Here is a 22,447-nt window from a genome sequence, read left to right as displayed (position 1 = left end):
AACAATAATTGATTGACCTGGCCTTTCACCTTTACGTGTACGATTTAGACCATGGCTAATTTGATGAGAAATTGTAGGCTTTTACGGCCCACTTTAAGCCTATTTAGATATGATAGGGGTTGCTCGTCGTTGGGACCTACCTCTTTGATGCAACGTGTGCAACATAAAATCGACACGAAGCGTCAACGAGCTTTAGAAGGCGGTGGCAAACATCGAATTGAAGCTCAACACAAACGTGTAAGTCCTACGAATTCGGCAGGCTTTATAATTAGGCCATGTATTATCATGGACCCCATTGGAATTAAGTCTACACAGGAAGCTAGACTTTATGGGTCATCCTGGCAATTCGGCATTTTGGTGTCTTTTTGGTGTGCAGCTTTTCAATGTGTTAAATTTTTGTATGTTTCATTGTACTATTTTATGTCGCTTTTGCCAAATAAATATGAATGAATGAATGAATGACGTACTAAATATTTAGTACGTCCATGGTATTATAAATGAAAGTTTTAGATTTGCGTCCACCGCCCGCATGATTCGAAACCTACCGCATGAAATTGTCGTTGTTTTAAAAAACATGGCTCTGAAAGTGTTCAAAACAAAAAAGGTTCTGGACCGCAAGCTCGAGCTGCTGTATGATCTGTTTTTACGTTACGCAATATTAATCGGCACCGTCCAGGCCTAGAAGTACAAATGAGTACTACTACAGTAAAGTTAATATTACTTCCGTGGTCCGAGCTGTGCGCCAAGCTAGGGATGTTCATAAAATTTTTGAAGTTCAATATTTTAGCTGAAAGTTCTTTCATTTGAAAGAGAATCAAATTACCTAAACAATAAAGGGGCAAGCATGTTTCTAGTGGATATACGTACTTTCATGACTTTTGAAGTTGCAGACAAAAATTGTGTCACCAAATTGTCCAAAATTTTGTGTGTGAAATTGTGACAGCAGGCACATGTACACTAGTCCGAATAATCAGACCCAGAACAAAATATTAATTTCTGACATGATCGTGTTCTGGGTCTGAACTGTTTCCATTCGAAATCTTGATGGCAAATTGAACAAAAGAAGCACATGGTCCTACTTCACAGTTTTTTAATCCCCTATTCATGTTGCATGAATCACTCTATTGTGGACCATCCTTTTGATACTTGAGTATTTGGATTGTAAGCGGAACAGTTTTGACAGGCCTTTTGTCTACCTCTTTGATTGTAAACAAACGAGGAGGTCGAAATTGTCCTCCTCGCCGAATACGAAAGTCAGCGTAAGGCCCCTAACAGTCAATTTTGAGTTTCCCGTCACATAATTTCTGAAAACAAGTGAGGTAACTTTTTCATTATTCATTATTCATTATTTTTCTGCCTTTCATTATATGACCAACACGCATGTAAAATGTGTTGTTATTTGTCGCTCACTCACTTGAAGATAGATGTTTTAATAGCCCAAATGAGATTCAAAAGTATATTAAAAAGAGTCTGCAAGGTTGACAGCCAAATGCACATTTTGATTTTGATTTTTCCACAAAAAATAAAGAGATGTTCATAATTTTTTTTGCAAATATAACCAGTTTTTATCAGTATTTTTTGGAAAATCACAATAATGAATTCAAGTGAGGGTCAGAAAATGAAGTGAGGGCGGGTGACGGGAAACTCAAAATCGACTTTCCTTGGCCTAATAGTGCGGCACTAAATGTACACTACTGCATGTGACCCCAGATGACCTCCTATTCTTTACTGTAAGAAAGCTGTTTTGGATGGTCTTGATTTATACACACAAACTGCTTTTGCGCTTTAATAACGAGTGTCGACTTGGTGGAACATAGATTGCACTATGTGATAGTTTATGAATCCAGTATTATGCCAGTACCAACGTAAGTCAACATCACTTAGGTTTTAGTTGTCAAAATTAATTTTTAGTGATTTTTTCCATTGAGCCCCACAGTAAAGCCATTTTTGGACCGTATGCACATTCCACTTCCCTATGGACGAATAGCGCCACCTATAGTGTGTGATGTGAGCCTGCCTAGCCAAGCATAGACGAGTGTACACACAGAAGAATAAACAATCACGCTGATTGGCTGATATGATCAACGCACTTGACAACAAGCCGGTTGACCCATTAGTTGTCTGTGTGGCGCATAGTAGGCGACCTTGTCACTTTTACGTGATCGCAATTTACCAGCGCGTACCAGGACCACGGAAGTAATAAAAATTAACTTTGCTAGATCGTATACTACGGTAGTACTAACTTCGATCTGTTACCTCCGTTCAAAGCACTTTAACATTGTTGACAAAGCCTAACTGAAAGTAAAAGTGGTAATGAAAAATGAAAAATGGCTGTATGTGTGATTTGAAAATACCCCCCCCCCTTTGCAAATGCCATTTTTGGGATCCCAATTTGCAAACATTGAATGGTCTATATATTTCGAGCACATCTAGCAGGAAAATTAGCATTGCTTCGGAGTGCTGACAGGCACAATTTCATGATTTAGAGGGATTTTACATGCATGCACAGACGGCTGCATGTAACATTGGTTTCGAAATTGGAAGTGGGGGTAGGTTTCGAAGCATGCTGGCATTTGACGCAAATCAGAAACTCTCATTCCCATGGCCTTGTAAATATAAAAAAAAAATTTTTAATTTTCAATGGAGATAGCTATATATTTCATGTAGTTGAAGTTTTGTGACCTTTGACTTTCTTTTGTCACAATCGACAAGTCTTTCAATTTGCGCAAGTCCCGGCGCAAGTGTCCATGACTAGATAGATGCTTCAGTAGGCTTGCTTGCAAAGTCTACTTTAAATTCGAGGCTAGAGTCCATTGCAATCGAAATCTGGTAGAATTTGATGAAGCATACATTTGTACACCGTGTAAAGCAATCCAAGTTCGGGAGTATGTTTACACAGCTGATCAAGAAGAAGATAATCAATCTTTTTTTGGTGTGTCACATATGACAAAATAGGAATTTTGTTTAAAAAATCACTACGGTACAGTCTTTCCAATTCCATTTAGGAGTGTCAAAATCCAATTGTTGACGGGGGCATTCAAACTTGTAGTGTCTCGCCATGTCTATAGCATTGACAGCTTCCTTGACAATAAGAGCACATTCCTATTACTAGACCACATGGTTGCAATGAGATAATTTGAATGACCACCACCTGAGATCTTTTTATTCTTCTATAATGTAAAAAGAGAAACATATAGCGGCATAATATGCTATCTATATACAGCGGGTCTGAATTGGGCTAAATGACACAGTGAGCCATTGACATAAGCTCAAGATACTGTATCTTAAATTACACATAACAGATTTTGCAATCTGACATTCTCTAATTGTATTTGCTAGAGGGCCATTTGTCAAAAGCCATGGTGAAAAAGAGAGCCTGTATTGCATAATCAGTAATCAATAATATTTTTAAATTGTGAAAAAAGAGAATGAGATGTCACTAGGTGAATGATTAGTACTATTGGTCCATTTATCGCCAGTGTAAAATAATAACAGATGTACGTGTTCTTTGCAGGGCAAGCTGACAGCGAGAGAACGTGTTAACATCCTAGTTGATCCTGGATCTTTTATTGAGTATGATATGTTTGCCGAGCACAGATGCACAGATTTTGGCATGGATGCTGATGACAAAAAGGTACCGTATATAACATGGGTTTTGTATTTAGAGGTGAATGTCTAGGTTAGGACTTCTCAACTAGTTTATTTGAAGTGCTAACTGGAAAATTTTAGTGCCAACATGTTATGGGAGGATTTTGCGGGGAGCCCGTGCACAACTGAACGCATACAGGTGGGGTCCAGGGTCCGCCTTATGGCCCCTGAAGGTGTCCAATGTGAAAGCCCCAGCCACGGGGGTGCAGGGGCAGCGCCCACAGAAGCTCTGAGATTTTAGGGCTTTTAAAGGCTCAGATTTGGTATTTTCGCCCGTTTTGTTCTAAATTCATGTGAAAAATAAATTTACCGTGCGCCACTTCGCGCACCACTGTGACTAACGCCAAGCGCCACACGTGGCGCACGCGCCACCAGTTGAGAAGGCCTGGTCTAGTTCATAGTGGTTGCCATGCAAAAATGTGAGTGCTGTAGATTTAGATTGAGTATACTTGTAACTTAAGACTTGAGTATCTTTGGGCTTCATATGACAACCACCCACACTCTGCACGACAACCACTCTGCACACCACATCCACCTCGTAACTAAACCTCATAAATGTGAAAAAGCATGTGGTTATATGTTTGTATGTGGGTACACACATATTTTTTAAATAGTTTTCATGTCCTAATTTTTTGGCAAAACAAAAGAAACCTATTATGTGCATCAGCTTGTTCCTATCCCTGACCATATCAGTTATGCCAAACACATTCATGGTAGACTTTTCTTCTTTTATAATAGTTTCCAGGAGATGGTGTGGTTACAGGACATGGACTAATCAATGGCAGGATTGTGTATATATTCAGTCAGGTAAGAGTTCATCTTGTCTGAGAATCGTCAAAACATAAACGTCACAATTCTCAGCAAAAATGTTTTCTGAAAATGACCCATTGTTGAAAAAAGCATTTTTGATAATAGTCCAAAACTGAATTTTCCACCCATATCTTTTGATTCACCTTAAAACTAGTTAAATTTAGTTGCAAATTCCTTGCAAAATTGGTATTTGGAAGCCAATTTTGTTTCTTGGATGAATAAATATATAAGACCCTGGGGACAGTTTTGCCAAAGTTGGACATTTGGTTTTTTTTTATCCTCATGACTGCTAAATATGTATTCCAAGCTTGCTGAGGTCCTTCATTTTATATATTTGTTTGTTGATAAAATTACTAAGGTATATGTAGTGGACTGGTTCAAATTACAAAGTTGCATCAAGGTTTGCATATAAACAAACACCTGTATACTTTAACTACTTGTAGGATTTCACTGTGCATGGAGGAAGCCTGTCCAGTGCTCATGCCAGGAAGGTGTGTAAAATAATGGATCAAGCCATGGATGTAGGTGCACCTGTTATTGGTCTCAATGATTCAGGTGGAGCCAGGATTCAGGAAGGAGTTGAGTCTCTGGCAGGATATGCAGATATTTTCCAGGTACCGGTATATTGACTTGATATATAACCTATTACTTAAAACTATTGATTGTTCAAAAAAATGATTTGAAGGAAAAAGACAAGGGGATATTACAAAACAAGGAGTCTATGCAAGCCTGTAAATAAACATGTCTGGACCAGGAGCCACATATTTGGAAAAAACGGCTCCTGGTCCTGTGATTATCTAGTGAACCAGGAGCCATTTTTTAAAGAGCTAGGAGTCATTTTTCAGACAGTATCAAAATACTTACTTTGAAAAATCAAGCATACGAGCGTATGCAATTGTGTTTTATAGCATAATGCATGTCATGTTACCAATTCAGATAATATGAAACATGTAACATCATATAACATGTTACTACAATGTACATTGTATGATGTGAAAATTCAAGGTTAGTGAAATTGTGTACTGAAAGTCAGTTCAAGCTTTTGGAATAGTAATTGAACATGTTTATTTATTTTGGTCTGTCATTGTTTCCTGTTTAATTATACATGCTAAATACAAAAACTGGTGTTTAACTACCATGCCCTATTCTTTTATAAATGTAAAGCCTGGTTCACAGGATTTTGGTATGAACCAGGAGCCAAAATGTTATGAACATTGAGTAAATGGCTCCTGGGTGCCTGCTTTTTTCCCGGGCATGAGTCTATCCAGAATACAGTAATAAACATCTCAAAAGAAGTTACTAACACCCCTTAAATAATAGCCATTATTCAAAAACGGGCTAATGTATTACAAATCTGTAAAATGCATTGGAAGCAGAATTTATTTCTGCTCATTTTGACACCTCATTTGATACGATAGCCCAGAAAACAATAAAACACCGGTCAATTTAATGTAGTGAGGTCCAGATTTGAAAGTTGCACTTAAAACAATACAAAAACACTCAGATATCATTACACAGATTTCCTTCCATAATACGAATCAATAGAATTTACTGCAACTTTCAAATCTTGGGTTACATTGATTTAAATATACGTTGTGATGTCAATATTTGGGCAATTGCTACAAATGAGGTGTCAAAATGCACAGAAATAAATTCTGCTTCCAACGCATTTAATAGATTAATAATACAATTGCCCCGGTTTTGAATAATGGCCATTATTTAAGGGAGGTTAGTTACTTTTTTTTTAGATGTTTATAAGCTATCAGCCAAAAAATTCTGAAACTGAATGAGAACAAATAAAGCTAATTGATAAGCTTGTTTATTACAGAGGAATGTGATGGCATCTGGTGTCATCCCTCAAATCTCACTCATCATGGGACCCTGTGCAGGAGGTGCAGTCTATTCACCAGCTCTCACAGATTTCACATTCATGGTCAAAGTAAGTACTCTTATATGGAATGATGCAGTCACAAGGAACAAAGAAAAATTATTCTGAATTTTAATGCATCAATACCTACCGTCCCTTCATCATCTTAAGGAATTTGATAGCAACGTTTGCACAGTATTTGTGTGGGACCTGAGAGAACATCAGACACACCAAATGACATTCTGAATATGAGGAATGTCCTTCTGATATCACATAATTTTGATAACCAAACCATTTGATAGACGACAGGCAGGTCCAATATGTTGAGTAGTGGATGCCGGCTCAGCCGGCATATTGGACCTGCCTGTCGTCTATCATAGGTAGAGGATAGTAAAAAAAAATTCCTATCATTTATTCTCATTCTTAGTCAGTTAAATATTATTTTAATAACTGTAAACTATTTCTGTAAAGCAAAAACTAAGTTTCCGTCATAAAAACTCCCCTTATTATAAAATGAACGAAACTTGTTTACAACTTCACATATTCTGTAGCGCGTACTGCTAGCGCGTGCGCATATTTCGCACTAGTCTACACATACAACGCGCTACATATGCGCAACTCTACAAGCATATTATGCGTTATCGACACTCATGGTGACGTGGGGTCGTCTACGGCCTGATAGACGGCACCCGAATTTATGCGATTGTCCAATCAGATTATGTGTCTACAAACTAGACCACTCCCACTGACTAAGAATGGTTTTTATATATGCTTTTATTACAGGATACATCTTATTTATTTATCACTGGTCCAGATGTTGTCAAAGTAAGTTAACAATAATTGTAGAGTTTGTTAATTAGTCTTAAAGCAACATCTTTGCAGCATTTGTATGTAATGTAAAACCAGGGTGTTTCACTAACATTTGTCGTAAGTCTCAAAATCAATCTCAACCTCATGGGCACTACTGGCTTTCTTACAGCGCCACTGATTGGTTAATTACTTGATATACTCATACGAGTAACCAATCAAAATAGAGCTTTAGATCTCTCTGTAATTTTAAGCTTAACCCCCCTCAGCTGTACTGGCCTTTCTTACTGTATCTCTGATTGGCTCAATACATGATATAGGCCTCTTTAAACCAATCAAAGTAGTTCTTAGAGGCCGATAATTTGGCCGGTAGTGCTCATAGGGTTAGGTTACGATATAAGGTGATCTCAAAGCTTAAGTTTTGACAAATTACAGCACCTATCTTGTCAAACATTGTTGAGAGGAGGTTCATGCACAAAAAGTTTAGAATCAGGCAGGAAAACTAATAATGATGATGATATTGAGCAGGTGCTAATATGGAAGGAAAAGTGTCCCGTTGAATTTTGCTCTGTATTGTTGGTGATAGTGTAAGCCTCAGAACTATGCTACCAGATTCCCTAGATAGGTATACCATTGCCAAGGTACTTGACTGGTAATTTGCAGGTCCAGGGAAGTACCAGTGCAGAACCACTGCTGGTGGGTCCTGTGCATTTGTGGCATTGCTACTAAGTAGGTGCTTTTTTGTGTGTACCAGTCAGGTACCTTGGTGACAGTGTATCTATGCAGACTATATACCGCAATAATTCTCTTGTAGTGTACATGATAGCAGATGTGAAATTTAGAACGACTTGAAAACAAAGTTTTGTCACTACATAAGTATAACCAACTTGACAACATTTTGATAGATATTGTAAATAACCATGTTGTTGTGTTTGTGTTGTACAGGCTGTTACGCAAGAGGATGTTACCTTCCAAGATTTAGGTGGAGCTAAAGCACACACATCAATCTCAGGTATGTAACAGGGTTTTTGTAACCCCTCCATGACAACTCAAGGACTGTTGAAAGTTAGAATTTATTTCCTGCATGTTGTTTTCTATATTTTCCTTACCATTTGTAGCATTCCAACATAACCATGGGTATGAACAAGATGGATGAGTTTCATTGGTTTTTCAAAATATTTTACTGCAATAAATATTTTGTGAGAATGCTTTAAATGTGGAATTAAAATTATAGCTCTTGTGAGTGTATTATTGCCCTTATGTATATCAGATATTTGAGCCACTGGTACCCTTTATGAATTCCACACCGGACATTATGTTCTTAATATTATTGAAGTAGTCTACAGAAAAGATGACTCAAAGATTACCATATAATAATTGCTATAACTCGTTTTGTATTTGTCTTTGTGAGAAAGTCATTCACAGGGAATAATTAAAAAATACTATAGTATTTTAAGATTTATATTTCTAATTGAATACAGGGGTTGCACATGGTGCATTTGAGAACGACATTGATGCCTTGTTGAATTTGCGAGACCTATACAACTATCTTCCACTTAGTAATCGTGATGCTGCTCCAGTAATGGCATGTGATGATCCAAGGTGAGTAAGACTATAGGGGAAATTTCAATTGAATGAATGCAGCCTGACATAGCATGACGATTTTTTGCATACACTGCGCGATGTACGCCAGCGTGTGTGACTGTGCGTGAGTAACGCAGAAGCGAATCCACCCATGCTAACGCACTCATGATTGGTTAGTATTGTATCCAAGGTCGTGTGTTTGCGTTGTAGTTTGAAATACACAATATATGATCGCGGTTGGATCAAGTACAACTGTTGAAAGTTGTGTTCAGTCAATTGAAATTCCTACTATATAGCACTTTTTCCTGTGATTTTTGAGGGTCCTTGTTTTTGCACATTCTGAAATTGTTCAGAATTATTTTGCATTACAAGCTGATAATCCAAGGGTCATTAATCCAAAAATCTGATATGGGTTGCTATAATCCCAAATCCTAACACTAACCTTAATCCTTCAGTAATGCTAACCTATGTCTTAATCCTAACCTTAAACCTGAACCTAGCCCTTATCCAAAACCTAACTGCAACTCTTAATTCTAGGCTAACCCAAACCTAACACTAACCCTAAACTTAACCCTAATCCTAACTCAAAATGTCCTGAGCCCTAACTTAAATCCTTTTTGGACTAACAACCCTTCAGATAAATGGGATGTTCCCCTTATTAAGGTACCAAATAGGACAAAAGTGCTGCTGCTCATTAATAACAAATTCGAGTGATCTTTTTGAAAATTTATGTGAATATGCATTGTTGTAAATGAAATTGAAATACCAGTACAGATATTTTGAAATTGAAATAGACTTGAGGACGCTGATGCTGGGAATAGACAAGGACATTTATTAATATGTTGAACAAAGTAATAAATTGATGATAAAATATAATTGGTATTCCATTTAGGGTAGAGATATTCTATGTCGGAGTGGATAATGAGCTTCTTACCTTTAGTAAGCTACATTTTCTCATTTAAGTGAGCATTCATTTCAAAACGGTACGCTTTCTTTTATTTGACAACATATAAAAATAATTTTGTCACTGATTAGTTTGATAACCAGGCAGGTTTGGTTCACCCCAGAAGAACTGCTCTGGCAGGGCTTCCTTTTTAGCCTATTTCATGTGCTTTTTCCGGTTTTTTTCAAACTTTTCAGGATTTTTCATGGATGATCATTCTCATGCCTGATTGTACCCCCTGCATGGCAGCTACACATGGCAGCTATTGCACTTCTGGCACTGAGCAGTCCATATACTTTGACAAATTTGTATCTTGCTGATGAGCGGCATGAAAATGATGTATTGATGTGGTAATTTACTAAACATTTTCAAATAAAAATTGTCTTCCTTTGGAAATCTACCCACCCATTAGGTTTCACTACACCTTTTTTTTTTAATGCCACCATTTTACATGAAAATATTTTAGAATTTTAAAGGGGCACCCTTTTTAGAGGGTGGGTTGCATGCTATGGTGATTAAAAATGATAACTAAGAAATAAGTGATGACAAATTGGATAATGCACATAAAATCACCTACATTTTAGTAATGTGATTTGTCTGGATGCAAATTATTTACACAGTAACTTTTTATGGAGTAATGTGCATTTATTTTAATGGGAAATAGATAATAGACAAGATGTCTAGCTCAAAAGGAATGGCAACATTAACGACAATTACTGTAAATGGAAATAATGTAGCAATCAATGGAACAATGTAACACTGCAATTATCATTTGTTTGGATGTGGGTCAAGGGGTTCTAAGTATCATTAATGTGGATGTGGGTCAAAAGTTTCCCAGCAACCTTCAATTTTCTCCATGTATGAGTGAATTTGATGAAGTTTACTAATGAATAAAAATCATGTGCCTTTTATCTTTTAAACCATTATGAAGTCAGCAAATTTGATTTTGAGTTACAGTGCGAAATATGCATGAAAGTTGTAATCGTATGTTCATGAAAGGCAACGTTCAACTAACCAAAACTCTGTCTGTGAATATTGTATGCAGTCAAATGATATATTATATTAAAGCTTATGATATAGTTTCTAAATATGAAATAAAACAGAATTGACTGGTTGGCGACTTTTCAAGAGGTTCATGGTGGATGCATATTTATATTGTTGATGCTGTGCTACATGTATCAAAATTTCTTAAGAATATAAGTATGCAATGTGTTACTGTTTGTATAATGTTTTAGCAATTTAAAGAATCATATTGAATATCTGCCATTCTGACAAGTTATTGTTAAAAATATTTCCTTTGCTAATCTGAATGATAATATGTAGCAAATAAAAACAATACATTTGACTCTCTGCTTGCAAGTTCAGAAATAATTTAATGTAATATAAAATGAGACTAGTTGTGTGTGAGTATAGTTCCTCTGACAACAGAATTTTGTGAGTTTGACAGTAGAAACACATTCTTTGCATTTGTGCACAGATACTCCAGCAGTGAATTCTCTTCCATGTTGTGTATTTTCTGAAAAGGGAAAGAAGATTATGAACAAACATTGTTACTTCTACATGTATGGTGGAATTTGTGCACCTGAGCTAAGGATTAATCATTATAAACTTCAAGCTTAAAATAATCCATCACTTTGTATACAGGAAAGAGGTTTATGCTTCCAAGTTCAGTCTGCCAGTGGAATTTTTAACAGTCTGACAAAAATACATTTTGGTTATGGTTACTCTACTAGAGGAAGTTGGTGGTTCTCATATGGCCCACTTTTCCGATGTCTAAGAGAATACTTTGTGCTTTTATTTCAGTATGATGCTTTCATCCATTTGTGTTGGTTTGTTTTGTCTTTACTTACAGGGACCGCATTGTACCAGTATTAGACACAATAGTGCCACCAGAATCCAATAAACCTTATGATATCTTGGATGTGGTTAAAGCTGTAAGTAGAATACAGGCTATATCAAAATGATTGGTACCCATTAGTTTTGATGTTTATTGATAAGCCTGGTTCTTCCAAATGAAACATTTTATCCTCATGAAATGACCATGAATTTGGTTTTTATTGACTTTTACACAACATTAATCTACAAATTAGGTGGATCCTACATGTATGTTGCATTTTGGTGCAGCAGTCTTGTCGATAATTACTAGAAATTGATGGGTTCCAATCATTTTGACAAACCCTTAGCATTCCATAAGATCATATTGTGTATGGTATAACATGCACCTATGACTTTAGCTGTACTTGCTGTATGTTTCTGCTATGTATAATGTAAAGTGTTGGGCATCAAGCACTACATGAAATGCTGCTTTATTATTATAATTTAACTGTAATGCAAAGAAAGAATTATTAAATGTGTTGCAATAAAGAATAAGATTCTGATTGCTGATCTCTGATGGTAGAGCTTTTAACAAAATGAGCAGGTCTCCAAATAAGCAACCAGTTTTTTTAGGCCCTGTGGGTCTTTCTTATAAAGGCGATACTTCCAAGAAATCCGAGGCCCTCACATATTTTAAAGGCATTTGGTGCATGTTGTGCTTAAAATGTTGAGGATCCTTTAAGAATTTCAGGGCCCTTAACATATATGAGCTAATGAGACAATATATTTACTGTTCTGTTCTGATCCATCACCTGGCTGCCTCAGTGATAAAAGTAGAAGACAAACTTTGAGAGCCATTCCCACTGTTTGGTTTCTTTACAGACCTGAGGTTGAAACCAAACCACAGAAGTCTCTGCAGACCATAATTTTAACTGTTAAATAAATTAATGATACTGTCATCAAAACTTTTGAGTTCTGTTAAAAAGAAAAAGAAAAGTGGTTACAAATTATTAGATAGAGAATGAATATGAATATCTTGTTTTTGACCTACAGACTGTTGATAATAGAACCTTCTTTGAGATTATGCCAGCATATGCAAAAAACATTGTCACTGGATTTTCACGTATGAATGGCAGGACGGTTGGTATTGTTGGAAACCAACCAAAGGTGGCTTCAGGTGAGTGTGTTAGTATATTATGGTATACCATAGTATTCCATCTACAAGCTTATGCCTCTAGGGTTTTCTGATGAAAGAGAGGAAAGACAGACACCCTCCACCAAAGCATTAGGGGTTTGACCAACGATATTACTGATACAGGTGGCTGTACAAACATATTGTAAGACCAATTCTATTGTTATGGTGTGGAGGGTGTTTTTCATATCTTTTGTCAAACAAACCATCATTGATAGGCATGCTAGTAGATGGAATTCTACAGTATAATTACATTAAGGGCTCTGGTATGAATGTTCAACAGTATTTTTGTGGGACACAAGAGCACATCAGACATATATCAAATTGAATTCTGAATACGCTGAATGTCCTTCTAATATCAAATAATTTTTTGAAATTCGCGATATAATACAAATTTTATGACAAATTGATATTTTTTAAATTTTTTGATATTTAACAGTCCTCGAAGTGAACTTTCTAAACCTAATGATATGTACATAAAGTGCATGTAGTTGGGATGAAAAGCTGATGATCAATTGAAAATTTTGACTTTTCATATTGAAGATATACATTTTTTTTCCCAAAAAGACCTAATTTTTATTGGTGTTTTTGGAAACAAATCCATATCTTCAATAAGAAAGATCAAAATTTTTAATTGATTGGTGTTTTTGGAAAAAAAATCCATATCTTCAATAAGAAATATCAAAATTTTTAATTGATTGTCGGCTTTTCATCCCAGCTACATATACTTTGAATACATATCATTAGATTTATTAAGTTTACTTCGAGGACTGTTAAATATCAAAAATATAAAATTTTAATAATTTGTCATAAAATGTGTATTATATCGTGAATTTCAAAAAATCAAAATTATTTGATATCAGGAGGACATTCTTCGATTCAGAATGCAATTGATATGTCTGATGTGCTCTCATGTCCCACAAAAATACTGTCCAAACGTTCATACCCCATCCATCTAAATGTGGTTAATAAAAACGAAATTGATAAGTAAGGAGGTAAAGGATGCAAGACCGAATCAATAGGTAATGTTACAGTACTACAATACCGGAAAAAATGTGTTCGAACACCTACTCTAATTTCCATGTTCTTCTTACTATAGTGCACACGCTATATGAGTCACTGGAAACTAAGAATTATAATAGTTTTGTCGCAATGTTGATCTTACGTGTACCCTTTCCCCACCAAACTACATGTATGTTGGAGAAGATACGGTGAAGATGAGCATATTGGGCTTGCCAACATTGGGGTAGAAGGGGGACCATTTCCAATAAGGCCTTTAATGTGTTCGAACAATTATTTCTAAGAATATAAGTGCATGTTACCAGTTTTTTTCATGTTGTCTTTCAAATTTGGAGCGATGCAACAAAAGTCTAGAGCTACATGTTAAACTTCGAGTGTAGTTTTCTCTTTTTCCAAGACATACATTATGCAGCTACTTTTATTTCAATATTTTATTATTGTGAATAAAAACCAGTTTTGTGTGACAAAATGGGCACTTTCTTTCACTAAATTTCTTTTGTCAATTTCGTTATTCAAAATTGCTCCAAATATCATGCAGAATGTAATTTAGATAAAAACAAAATGTGCTGTGCATCTGCTAAAGCACAGAAAGAAAATATGCTGTTTTGCCATTAAGTAGAATACATCCTTAGTATGAATTTGTGTACTCTTTTCTTCTCTCTACAGGCTGTCTAGATATTAATTCCTCTGTAAAGGGAGCCAGATTTGTAAGGTTTTGCGATGCTTTCAACATCCCTATTATAACATTTGTAGATGTACCAGGATTCTTACCAGGTAAGTCTCTAGCGTAGAGTGGCAAGTTTTCCATGTCACGGAAAAACGGACAAATTCACAGAATTTAAGAAAAAAACGGAAAACACAGAAATTCACAGAAAACTTGTTTTTTCCCTGAGAAAAATAAAAATGAAGAAAAAATAATGAGACGTGAGGTTGAAATAATAAAAATGAAGTCCGTCTTCAAAGATATCAAGCTTAAAACAACTAAAAAGATAATGCAAGTAACTTCTTTTTACCCCGAATGTGAACACGGAATTGAAATTAAATCACAGAATTTAGTATTTAAAACCACGCACGGAAAATCGCGGAATTCAGTGTTTTAAATCACGGAAAACTTGCCACTCTACTCTAGCGCATTATGGTAACATTTTAAGACAATTTTGAAATTGTTTATGTTATGGGTTTTATGGTGTGTGGCAATAAAAGAAAGTAGACTTAAAAGAGTGGAGACTCAGAATATAAGTTGGATAACCCCTGCATAATGGTACCGGGTATGCAATCCACCATATTGAATTGTCAAATCTGGGGACTTGCAAAGCTGTTTTTTTTATCAACAAGAGCCGCAAGTGAGACAATAATTGGTGTGTTCAGCAAGCTTGATTGTTACACACATTGTGTACATGTGAGCACACACCCCTACACACAGAATGTAAGCAAGCACAGACTTTAAATCAATGTTTAGTCAGGCAGAGGTACACCATTCTGCTCTCCATGCAGGACACAAGATTCTTTAAGTCTAATCCCTTTGGTAGCCAATGTTTCAACAGGAAGAAGTGTAAAATTGCCTTTTGGAAACACAGATTGGTTAATCCCTGATCTTGTTACTGATTGTCACAAATGTTTACATTGCCTAACATTTCCACTTATATATCTGTTGCTGCAAAACATTTCAAAATGTGCATGTCTGTTTGTTTGTTTTCTTAAAAAAAGTTAAATTTTATTTTGGATTCAAATGACAAAAGTATTACCATTATGATCTGGTAAATGACATTATGCTGACAATTTTACACATGTCTTCTTTGCAGGTACATCTCAGGAGCATGGTGGTATCATCAGACATGGAGCTAAGCTGCTGTATGCTTATGCTGAAGCTACTGTACCAAAGATCACTGTAATTACAAGAAAGGTATACAGCCATTTTTATTTATTTTTTGGAAATAAAATTGTAATAACTGACAAGGATTACACTATTCCAGATTGCCCCTTCAGAAAAAAGCTGAAATTAGGGTGGAAAGAATGGGCTTTTCCAGTTGTAATCCATACACCCCCTATAGCTCCCTATATAGAAGACATAACTTTAATCTCCCACACAAGGAGTGTGAATTTCATATGGGGTTACCTGAATGGGTGACTCCACTTCTACACCCCCTGTGTGGAAGATTAAGGTCATGTCTTCAATGGATTTCAACTGGAATACTAGTATCCCAATAAGATGTAATGGTAATGTGTTGGCTTTTGTTTCCCCTCCAACTGGGATTAACTTCTCTATGATTTAGTATTCCAGTTATCTCAATCGGTAAGGCGCTTGAGCCCACACATATCATACTGTTGTTTTTATGGAAAAAATTGAGCGAGTTTGTCAGCTTGAAATTCCCCTGGGCAAAGAAGTTCACTCTTAATTGTCCTAGTGTACCTGTACAAAACTCAGGAGTGCTGATCATGCTATAAAAATAGTAAGCATTGGATTTTGTATGACAACTTAACTTTTAGTTATGAATCTAATCCTGATGAACCTTTTCAAAGTTTTGCGTAATGGTTTATAAGGTATGTCTTGGGCCAAAGTGACAGCCACTATAAAGTGCAATGATCTTATGTACTTGTGCTGTGTAAATCTGGGGCTTTTTTGTTATTTCTATTATTATCATGGCTGGGCTTCTCCTCCTACCAAAGACTACTCTGGGTACAAATGAAAATGAATCTTTCAGATAATGTTTTCAAGTAAGCAGTTCAATGATAATGGTGATTGTAGTGTAAATTATAATGTAAAAATGTAAATGGGAGTCAATTCTACTTTCAGATTTAAAACTGAGAAATAAACATTGAACACAAATTTCCATATGCATTAGTCTTAAGAATACTGATGTTATTTTATATACCTTGATTTTGGTATGTCTTCTTGATAATTTAGGGTATTCTTACATTATGAAGAGTTAATACCAGTACTTCTTCAAACTACATATAATCTTGGTCTAAAAAGATTAAGAGCTTTTTTAAAAGTTGCGTTCTAGGAAATACAGCCAGTTGAATTTTGACCGTTTATATTTGTTTAATTCAGGCCTATGGGGGTGCATATGACGTGATGAGCTCCAAACATTTACGAGGTGATACCAACTATGCATGGCCAACAGCAGAGGTAGCTGTAATGGGAGCACAGGTAAGCACAGGTTCTTATAAGAACATGGTGTTTTACTGCACACATGGTACAGGCTGTTTGTGCAAGATTGTTACCAAAGCTAGTTTGGGTTTCTTTGCTTACTTACAAGGATAAATATCAAAATTGAAACTCGAGAGATTCTGATTTTTGTCTGCAGATGATCAACTGTTACACATGTACTCTAACATACATGAAGTTAGTCATGTTAGTTTGTCATGAAGGGGTGTGTAGGTGTTTTCCAGTAAACAAGGACACACACACTCCCACTTCACATTGGAACTGCGGACCTCTCTGCAATGGGGGGACCATCCTTGGTTCAAGGTCTGTAAACGACTGCAATTGCATGTGTAATGTATTTGCGAAATAAGTCCTCTATCGTACATGAGATATAACATCCACAGTTGCCAGGTAAAATTACACATGGGGATGTGTGTGTAACAGCTACTAGTAATCATCCGTGGACAAAATTCAGTAAATTTGATGATTTAAAAAAAAGGATACTATTGGTAAAGAAGTTGTTACTGAGTTTCAATTTGGATATCTATCCACAACATAGAAAAATCATTAAATGTCATAAATCAATTCTAAGCTGTGAAATGTCATTAAAAAGGAAGTAATAATGTCCTAAATCATCACAGAGTTAATAAAAAACCCATCCCACTAATGAATCGTTTAGAAAAGCAATTAAGTTTTGTTCAATGCTAAGCAGCTGAGATAAATTGTGGCTTAATATCACATATGTGACATGATGAAGGGGAATGAGTCCGATGTCGCTAATATTGTTTTTGAGATATTGGCAAAAATAGTGTTCAAATTCTTTTGTTTTATATTGTTTTCAGCCATTGATCAATTGCTCATAACTCGGTAACCAGATGTCCGATTTTGATGGGGTTTGCATCAAAATGTAGCATTCCTAAACTGCCAGAAATTTATGTAAAAAACTTCTAATTGAAAATTGCCGACATGTGACTCATTCCCATTGATCATGTCACATATATTACACATGATACAGCATGTATATATGCCAAGTGTACTTTTGGACATCATTAACATGCATCATAACAAACACCAAATAATTTTCTGTTTTTTTTTTTTTTAAGCAAAGTTTAGTGCTGGAAATTATAGAAATTTTATTTTAAAAATAATGTACCAGAAGTCAAAATCTTGCTTTAAGTAACTCAGCAACTATATTTACTTCAAGTGTTATTTTATTAATTAAAGAGTTTAACTTCAACATGACACTATTTTTCACTCACCTGGAATGTTTTTGCTAGGTCAACTAGCGTTTTCAGCAGATGGTGATGCTGTGATGATATCTTGTCTTCAAATCAGGATAGTCCTTCGTGAGCAAATATGCCATTAAAACTGGAACAAAATATGCTAGTCCCTGTCTAAATTTTAATGCTTCCGCCGCCACTGTCCTTTTTGATGACATCATGCTGTTTTATCGTTTCTTCTTAGGGTGCTGTAAAGATTATCTTCCGAGGTACAGAGGAAGAAGTAAGAGAAGCTGAAGAGGAATACATTGATAAATTCGCTAATCCCTTCCCAGCAGCTACCAGAGGTTAGTATTTATAAGCTGTTGGCACTCTGTCCATGGCATAAAAGATCTTGAAGTCAGATGCTGGTTCAAGTCAGCATCTCCATTTGTAGGAAGCAATGTCACTTGTTACCTCAGTAACTTGCCCAGGTATTCCTTCCATAATGTACCCCAAGAGAGGGTTACTGTTTCACAGGTCTCTCATGTGCTGGGACCAGCACCTCCATGTTGGCTGCTCCTGTGATTTTAAGTGCAAGCATTATTTAAATGTTGATCTTGCTGTGTTCTCTTAGTGGGCATATGGGGTTGCTTTGGTCAGGGCAGAGAAGATATCTTGCACTTCCCACAATGCATTTCTTCCCTGTACTGATTTGCTATTCGGTGCAACATGGGTCGTTAGTGACAAAAATACCTTAATTAACAGAGCTCATCCAGATCTTGTATTGAGGTATTTTTTGTCACTATAATGAAAGACAGATAAAAAAAATTTGCGTCTGAAATTCTGACAACTAGACAGAAAATGACGTACTGCGCAGGTCGGCAACCAATCACGGCGCGCCTTTGCCCTGACGTCAGATGCGATTTAGTCTTTTTGTCTCTGTTTTTCATCATACAGACCCATGTTGCACTGAATAGTAAATCGCTACAGGAAAGAAATGCATTGTGGGAAGTATAAGATATTCTCTCTGAGTTGGGTGGTGCCTTTGTCCCATTTCAGTGGAGGCACCCAGGGTGTGGTACAAGATGTTTAAGATGGTACTACACCCCTTGATAAAATTGTAACTATTTTTGCATTTTTCTCAAAAAATAATAACACACTGGTAACAAAAGTTAGGTTTATTATAGGGGCAAGGAATCCAGTTACTACACTGGAATTTCAATGACTCAAGACAAGCGGTATGTTATTTATGATAAGAAAAGAGGTACCGCTAGAATGTAGCTCATTTCTTAACATATATAATGAACCACTTGTCTTGAATCACTGAAATTTCAGTGAAGTAATTGGTTTCCTTGCCCCAATATACATAACTTTTGTTACCAGTGTGCAGTTATTTTTTGAGAAAAATGCAAAATTAGTCACAAAATTTATCAGGTGGTGTAGTATCACCTTAACTTATGATTGTTTTCATTTCTTTTGAACAGGATTTGTTGATGACATCATCATACCAAGCACGACAAGACAGAGAATATGTAGAGACCTGGATGTATTGGCCAGTAAACACAAAGAAAACCCATATAAGAAGCATGCCAACATACCTTTATGATTCTCAGAGTGGATTTGTTTACCAGACTTATCTATATTGTGAATAGATTTTGTGGTCTGTATTGTGTAGATACATTTGCATATCTGAAGCAATATGTAAAATATAATATTATATGCTGTATTCTCTTTAATTAATGCTTTTTTCCAAAAAGGGGCACTAATTAAAGGTCTTTTTTACAACTTATGATTCCCATTAACCCTTACACCCAAAATTACCACAGAATACCACGATGAAAGATTCTGCGCATGCATGCACCCCAGGGTCTGCGATGACGCAATCACCCTAAGTGTCAAATGCTCACAGAATTGCGGGCTGGGCAGCATTAGCCATGTAGCTCCCGGTCCGCGATCGTGTGGTTGGCATGCGGGGGGTCAAAGGTTCGAATCCCGGGGGTGCCAAGTCAAAAATTCTTCTTCTTCTTGAAAAATTCGGATCTTCTGTGACCTCCGATAGCAAAAAACCTGGGTCTGTGTTAGGGTTAATAACATCGCTAGTACCATACCGTAAAACCTCGTCTACAAGCATATATATATTATGTTTGGATCTGTAATTTATTTGCTCAAACTCCATAATGGTGCCTGGATTAATTTAGCTTTCATCAGAAGCACTCTATATGCTTGTACACAAGGTTTTACGGTATGGTAGTCAACTGCAGTGCTCACAAACAAAAAGGAATTTCTACAAATACTGTAAATGCAGTCAAAACTTTTGAAAACATTTATGGAACAGTGTAGTTGAAAAATGGCAGAGGATCATTTATTAAATGGGGGCTTTGATAAGAGGTATTCGATGTGTTCAAATTGGTCATTGGAACATCATAAGTGTAGATCCCAGGGGGATGGGGGATAAATCCCCCAATATTTTGCTAGGGGTTGTCCATACAATCATCCCCCAATGTTGATGCCTGTATGTGGGTTTCTGACCAAATCAGCCTCATAATTGGCCATTTTAGCCCCAAAAGTCCCAATTGTTTCTTGCTTTGTGCTAATTTATTCCAGTTTGCACCATATTTCATCAGTTTAGCTTTAATATGGCAATTTTTTTGCACGCTTCGCACACATTTATGCCATAGACTTATTCTGAGGCGAAAAGGTGCTGGATTCACTATACTTCAAAATTTTTTTTCCAATTCCACCCTCCCCCAACCCGATCCCCCAAGGTCAACAAGAAATCTACGCCACTGATACCAAGTGAATAGCAACAGACTCAGCATTGCTTTAAGATTGCTTTTAATCATGTTGGGAGTGTAACAGCTGCAAGCTCCCAAACTGGGGACCATTGTACATGAAGATCAAAAAATTTGTATTTTTTACCAAATGGGTCCACATCTTGCAATCAACATTGGACCTTGTACCCCATGTGTGAAAATTCTCATGCTTCTAACAGGAAAGGCACAATGCTTTAGGTTAGCAGCTGTACTATATATCCACATATGTTGACAAAAAACAAAAGAAATGTAGCTGATTCCATATAAGTGGAATATGTGGAAACGTTACAAATATAGCATCAGTCAAGTTTAAACAAAAACAAAAATTAACCTATTTCATATAATTATATAAACCGTACATTATCACCGTACATTATGACTTGAAGTAGTTAACTGATATTTTTGAATTCAATTTACTTAAAAAAACATTAAACCTCACTTTGTCTAGTTTGAGTCAATTTCAGCCATTTTGGTTTTGGTTATATATGATTCAAATAACTCAATGATACCAATATTATTAGTGAGAGAAGGGTGGGTAAATATAAAATATAAATTTAAAAATATATAAAACATACAAATGAAAATAATAAACAAAAACTGCATGTAAACTGAACTTCTAGGTTCTCTTCTCCATCAATTCAAGAACTTGTGAGTGATTCCCTCAAACACAAGCGACTTTTAAAAAGTAATTTGTAATTTTATTCTTATAAAATAACACAGTTATTATAGTACATATCCGTTTAACATATTAGACACTTTAGTATGAGAAGTGACTGTTTAATTTCATTTTAGAGGCTGACTGTGTTCATTTAAACCAGTATTTATTTATTAATTTGCCACTAAACAAAATGTTACATGTAACTGTTAAATGTTATGTGGGATGTAGCTACAGGGTTTCCCGGAAAGAACTATATTGTCAGAAAGTTAATTGTTTGGGTATTTTAACGCCACAACTAAACATAACTAAATAACTGGTGTGGTTGAGGAATAAATCAGCTATCACATACTTTTTGAATTTTGACAATTGACCACACCGTTTGTGAAATATAAGAATTTTATGGAACTCCCTCATTTTTAAACCTTTCCACAGATTTGAATAATATGGATGATCTGTATTCAGTGTGCTAATCACTGCACATCATCAGCGCATGAGGTGTCTATTGTCATTGACAGATGTTTGACTCCGTGGACCGGGCTGAAAATGAGGTAGTTTCATAAAATTCTTTTCAAAAACAAAGCTGTCAATTGTCAAAATTTAAAAAGTATGTGATAGCTGATTTATTCTTCAACCACATCAGTTTAGTTATGAAAAATTCAGTTTCCAGCGTACAGTTCTTTCAGGGACACCCTGTATTCTGCTGTGGTCAAAACCAGGTGTAGTCTTTACACAATCCAGGGACACGATCTTTGGAAGCATTGGAAAGATTAACTAAAGTAGTGTATACGTGTAACATGATTTCTTCCACATAATTATTTTGACGCTGCTTTGCTTGATTTTATTCTAATAACGGAAATGGTTTTGCTTGGATGATGTGTATGTGTATAATGCTGGTTCATTCGAACAAAAGCTTGAAATAAAAGTCTATATTTTATGATCA

The 22,447-nt window shown here is 36.0% G+C and overlaps 1 protein-coding gene across 1 annotated transcript; it reads left to right on the top strand.

Moving 5' to 3' along the window:
- LOC140155169 (propionyl-CoA carboxylase beta chain, mitochondrial-like) lies at positions 1-22,447 on the top strand. Its single transcript, XM_072177899.1, has 15 exons — positions 1-237; positions 3,515-3,634; positions 4,387-4,455; positions 4,902-5,072; positions 6,287-6,397; positions 7,109-7,150; positions 8,078-8,144; positions 8,614-8,734; positions 11,512-11,593; positions 12,528-12,651; positions 14,353-14,460; positions 15,489-15,589; positions 16,739-16,837; positions 18,299-18,401; positions 19,521-22,447. Exons 1-15 carry the CDS (start codon positions 52-54, stop codon positions 19,640-19,642), a joined length of 1,626 nt encoding a protein of 541 aa, XP_072034000.1. The 5' UTR covers positions 1-51; the 3' UTR covers positions 19,643-22,447.

This window comes from Amphiura filiformis, chromosome 6 (genome assembly GCF_039555335.1).
Source record: "Amphiura filiformis chromosome 6, Afil_fr2py, whole genome shotgun sequence".
Lineage (NCBI taxonomy): Eukaryota > Metazoa > Echinodermata > Ophiuroidea > Amphilepidida > Amphiuridae > Amphiura > Amphiura filiformis.
This window is presented reverse-complemented; position numbering and strand designations above follow the sequence as displayed.

What these genes read in the sequence shown, in the direction of transcription:
- LOC140155169 (XM_072177899.1), top strand. Translation starts at nt 52, where the DNA reads ATGGCTAATTTGATGAGAAATTGTAGGCTTTTACGGCCCACTTTAAGC. An exon ending in TGGATGCTGATGACAAAAAG is followed by an intron (nt 3,635 to 4,386) that starts GTACCGTATATA and finishes CTTTTATAATAG; the next exon opens with TTTCCAGGAGATGGTGTGGT. An exon ending in CTTCCCAGCAGCTACCAGAG is followed by an intron (nt 18,402 to 19,520) that starts GTTAGTATTTAT and finishes TCTTTTGAACAG; the next exon opens with GATTTGTTGATGACATCATC.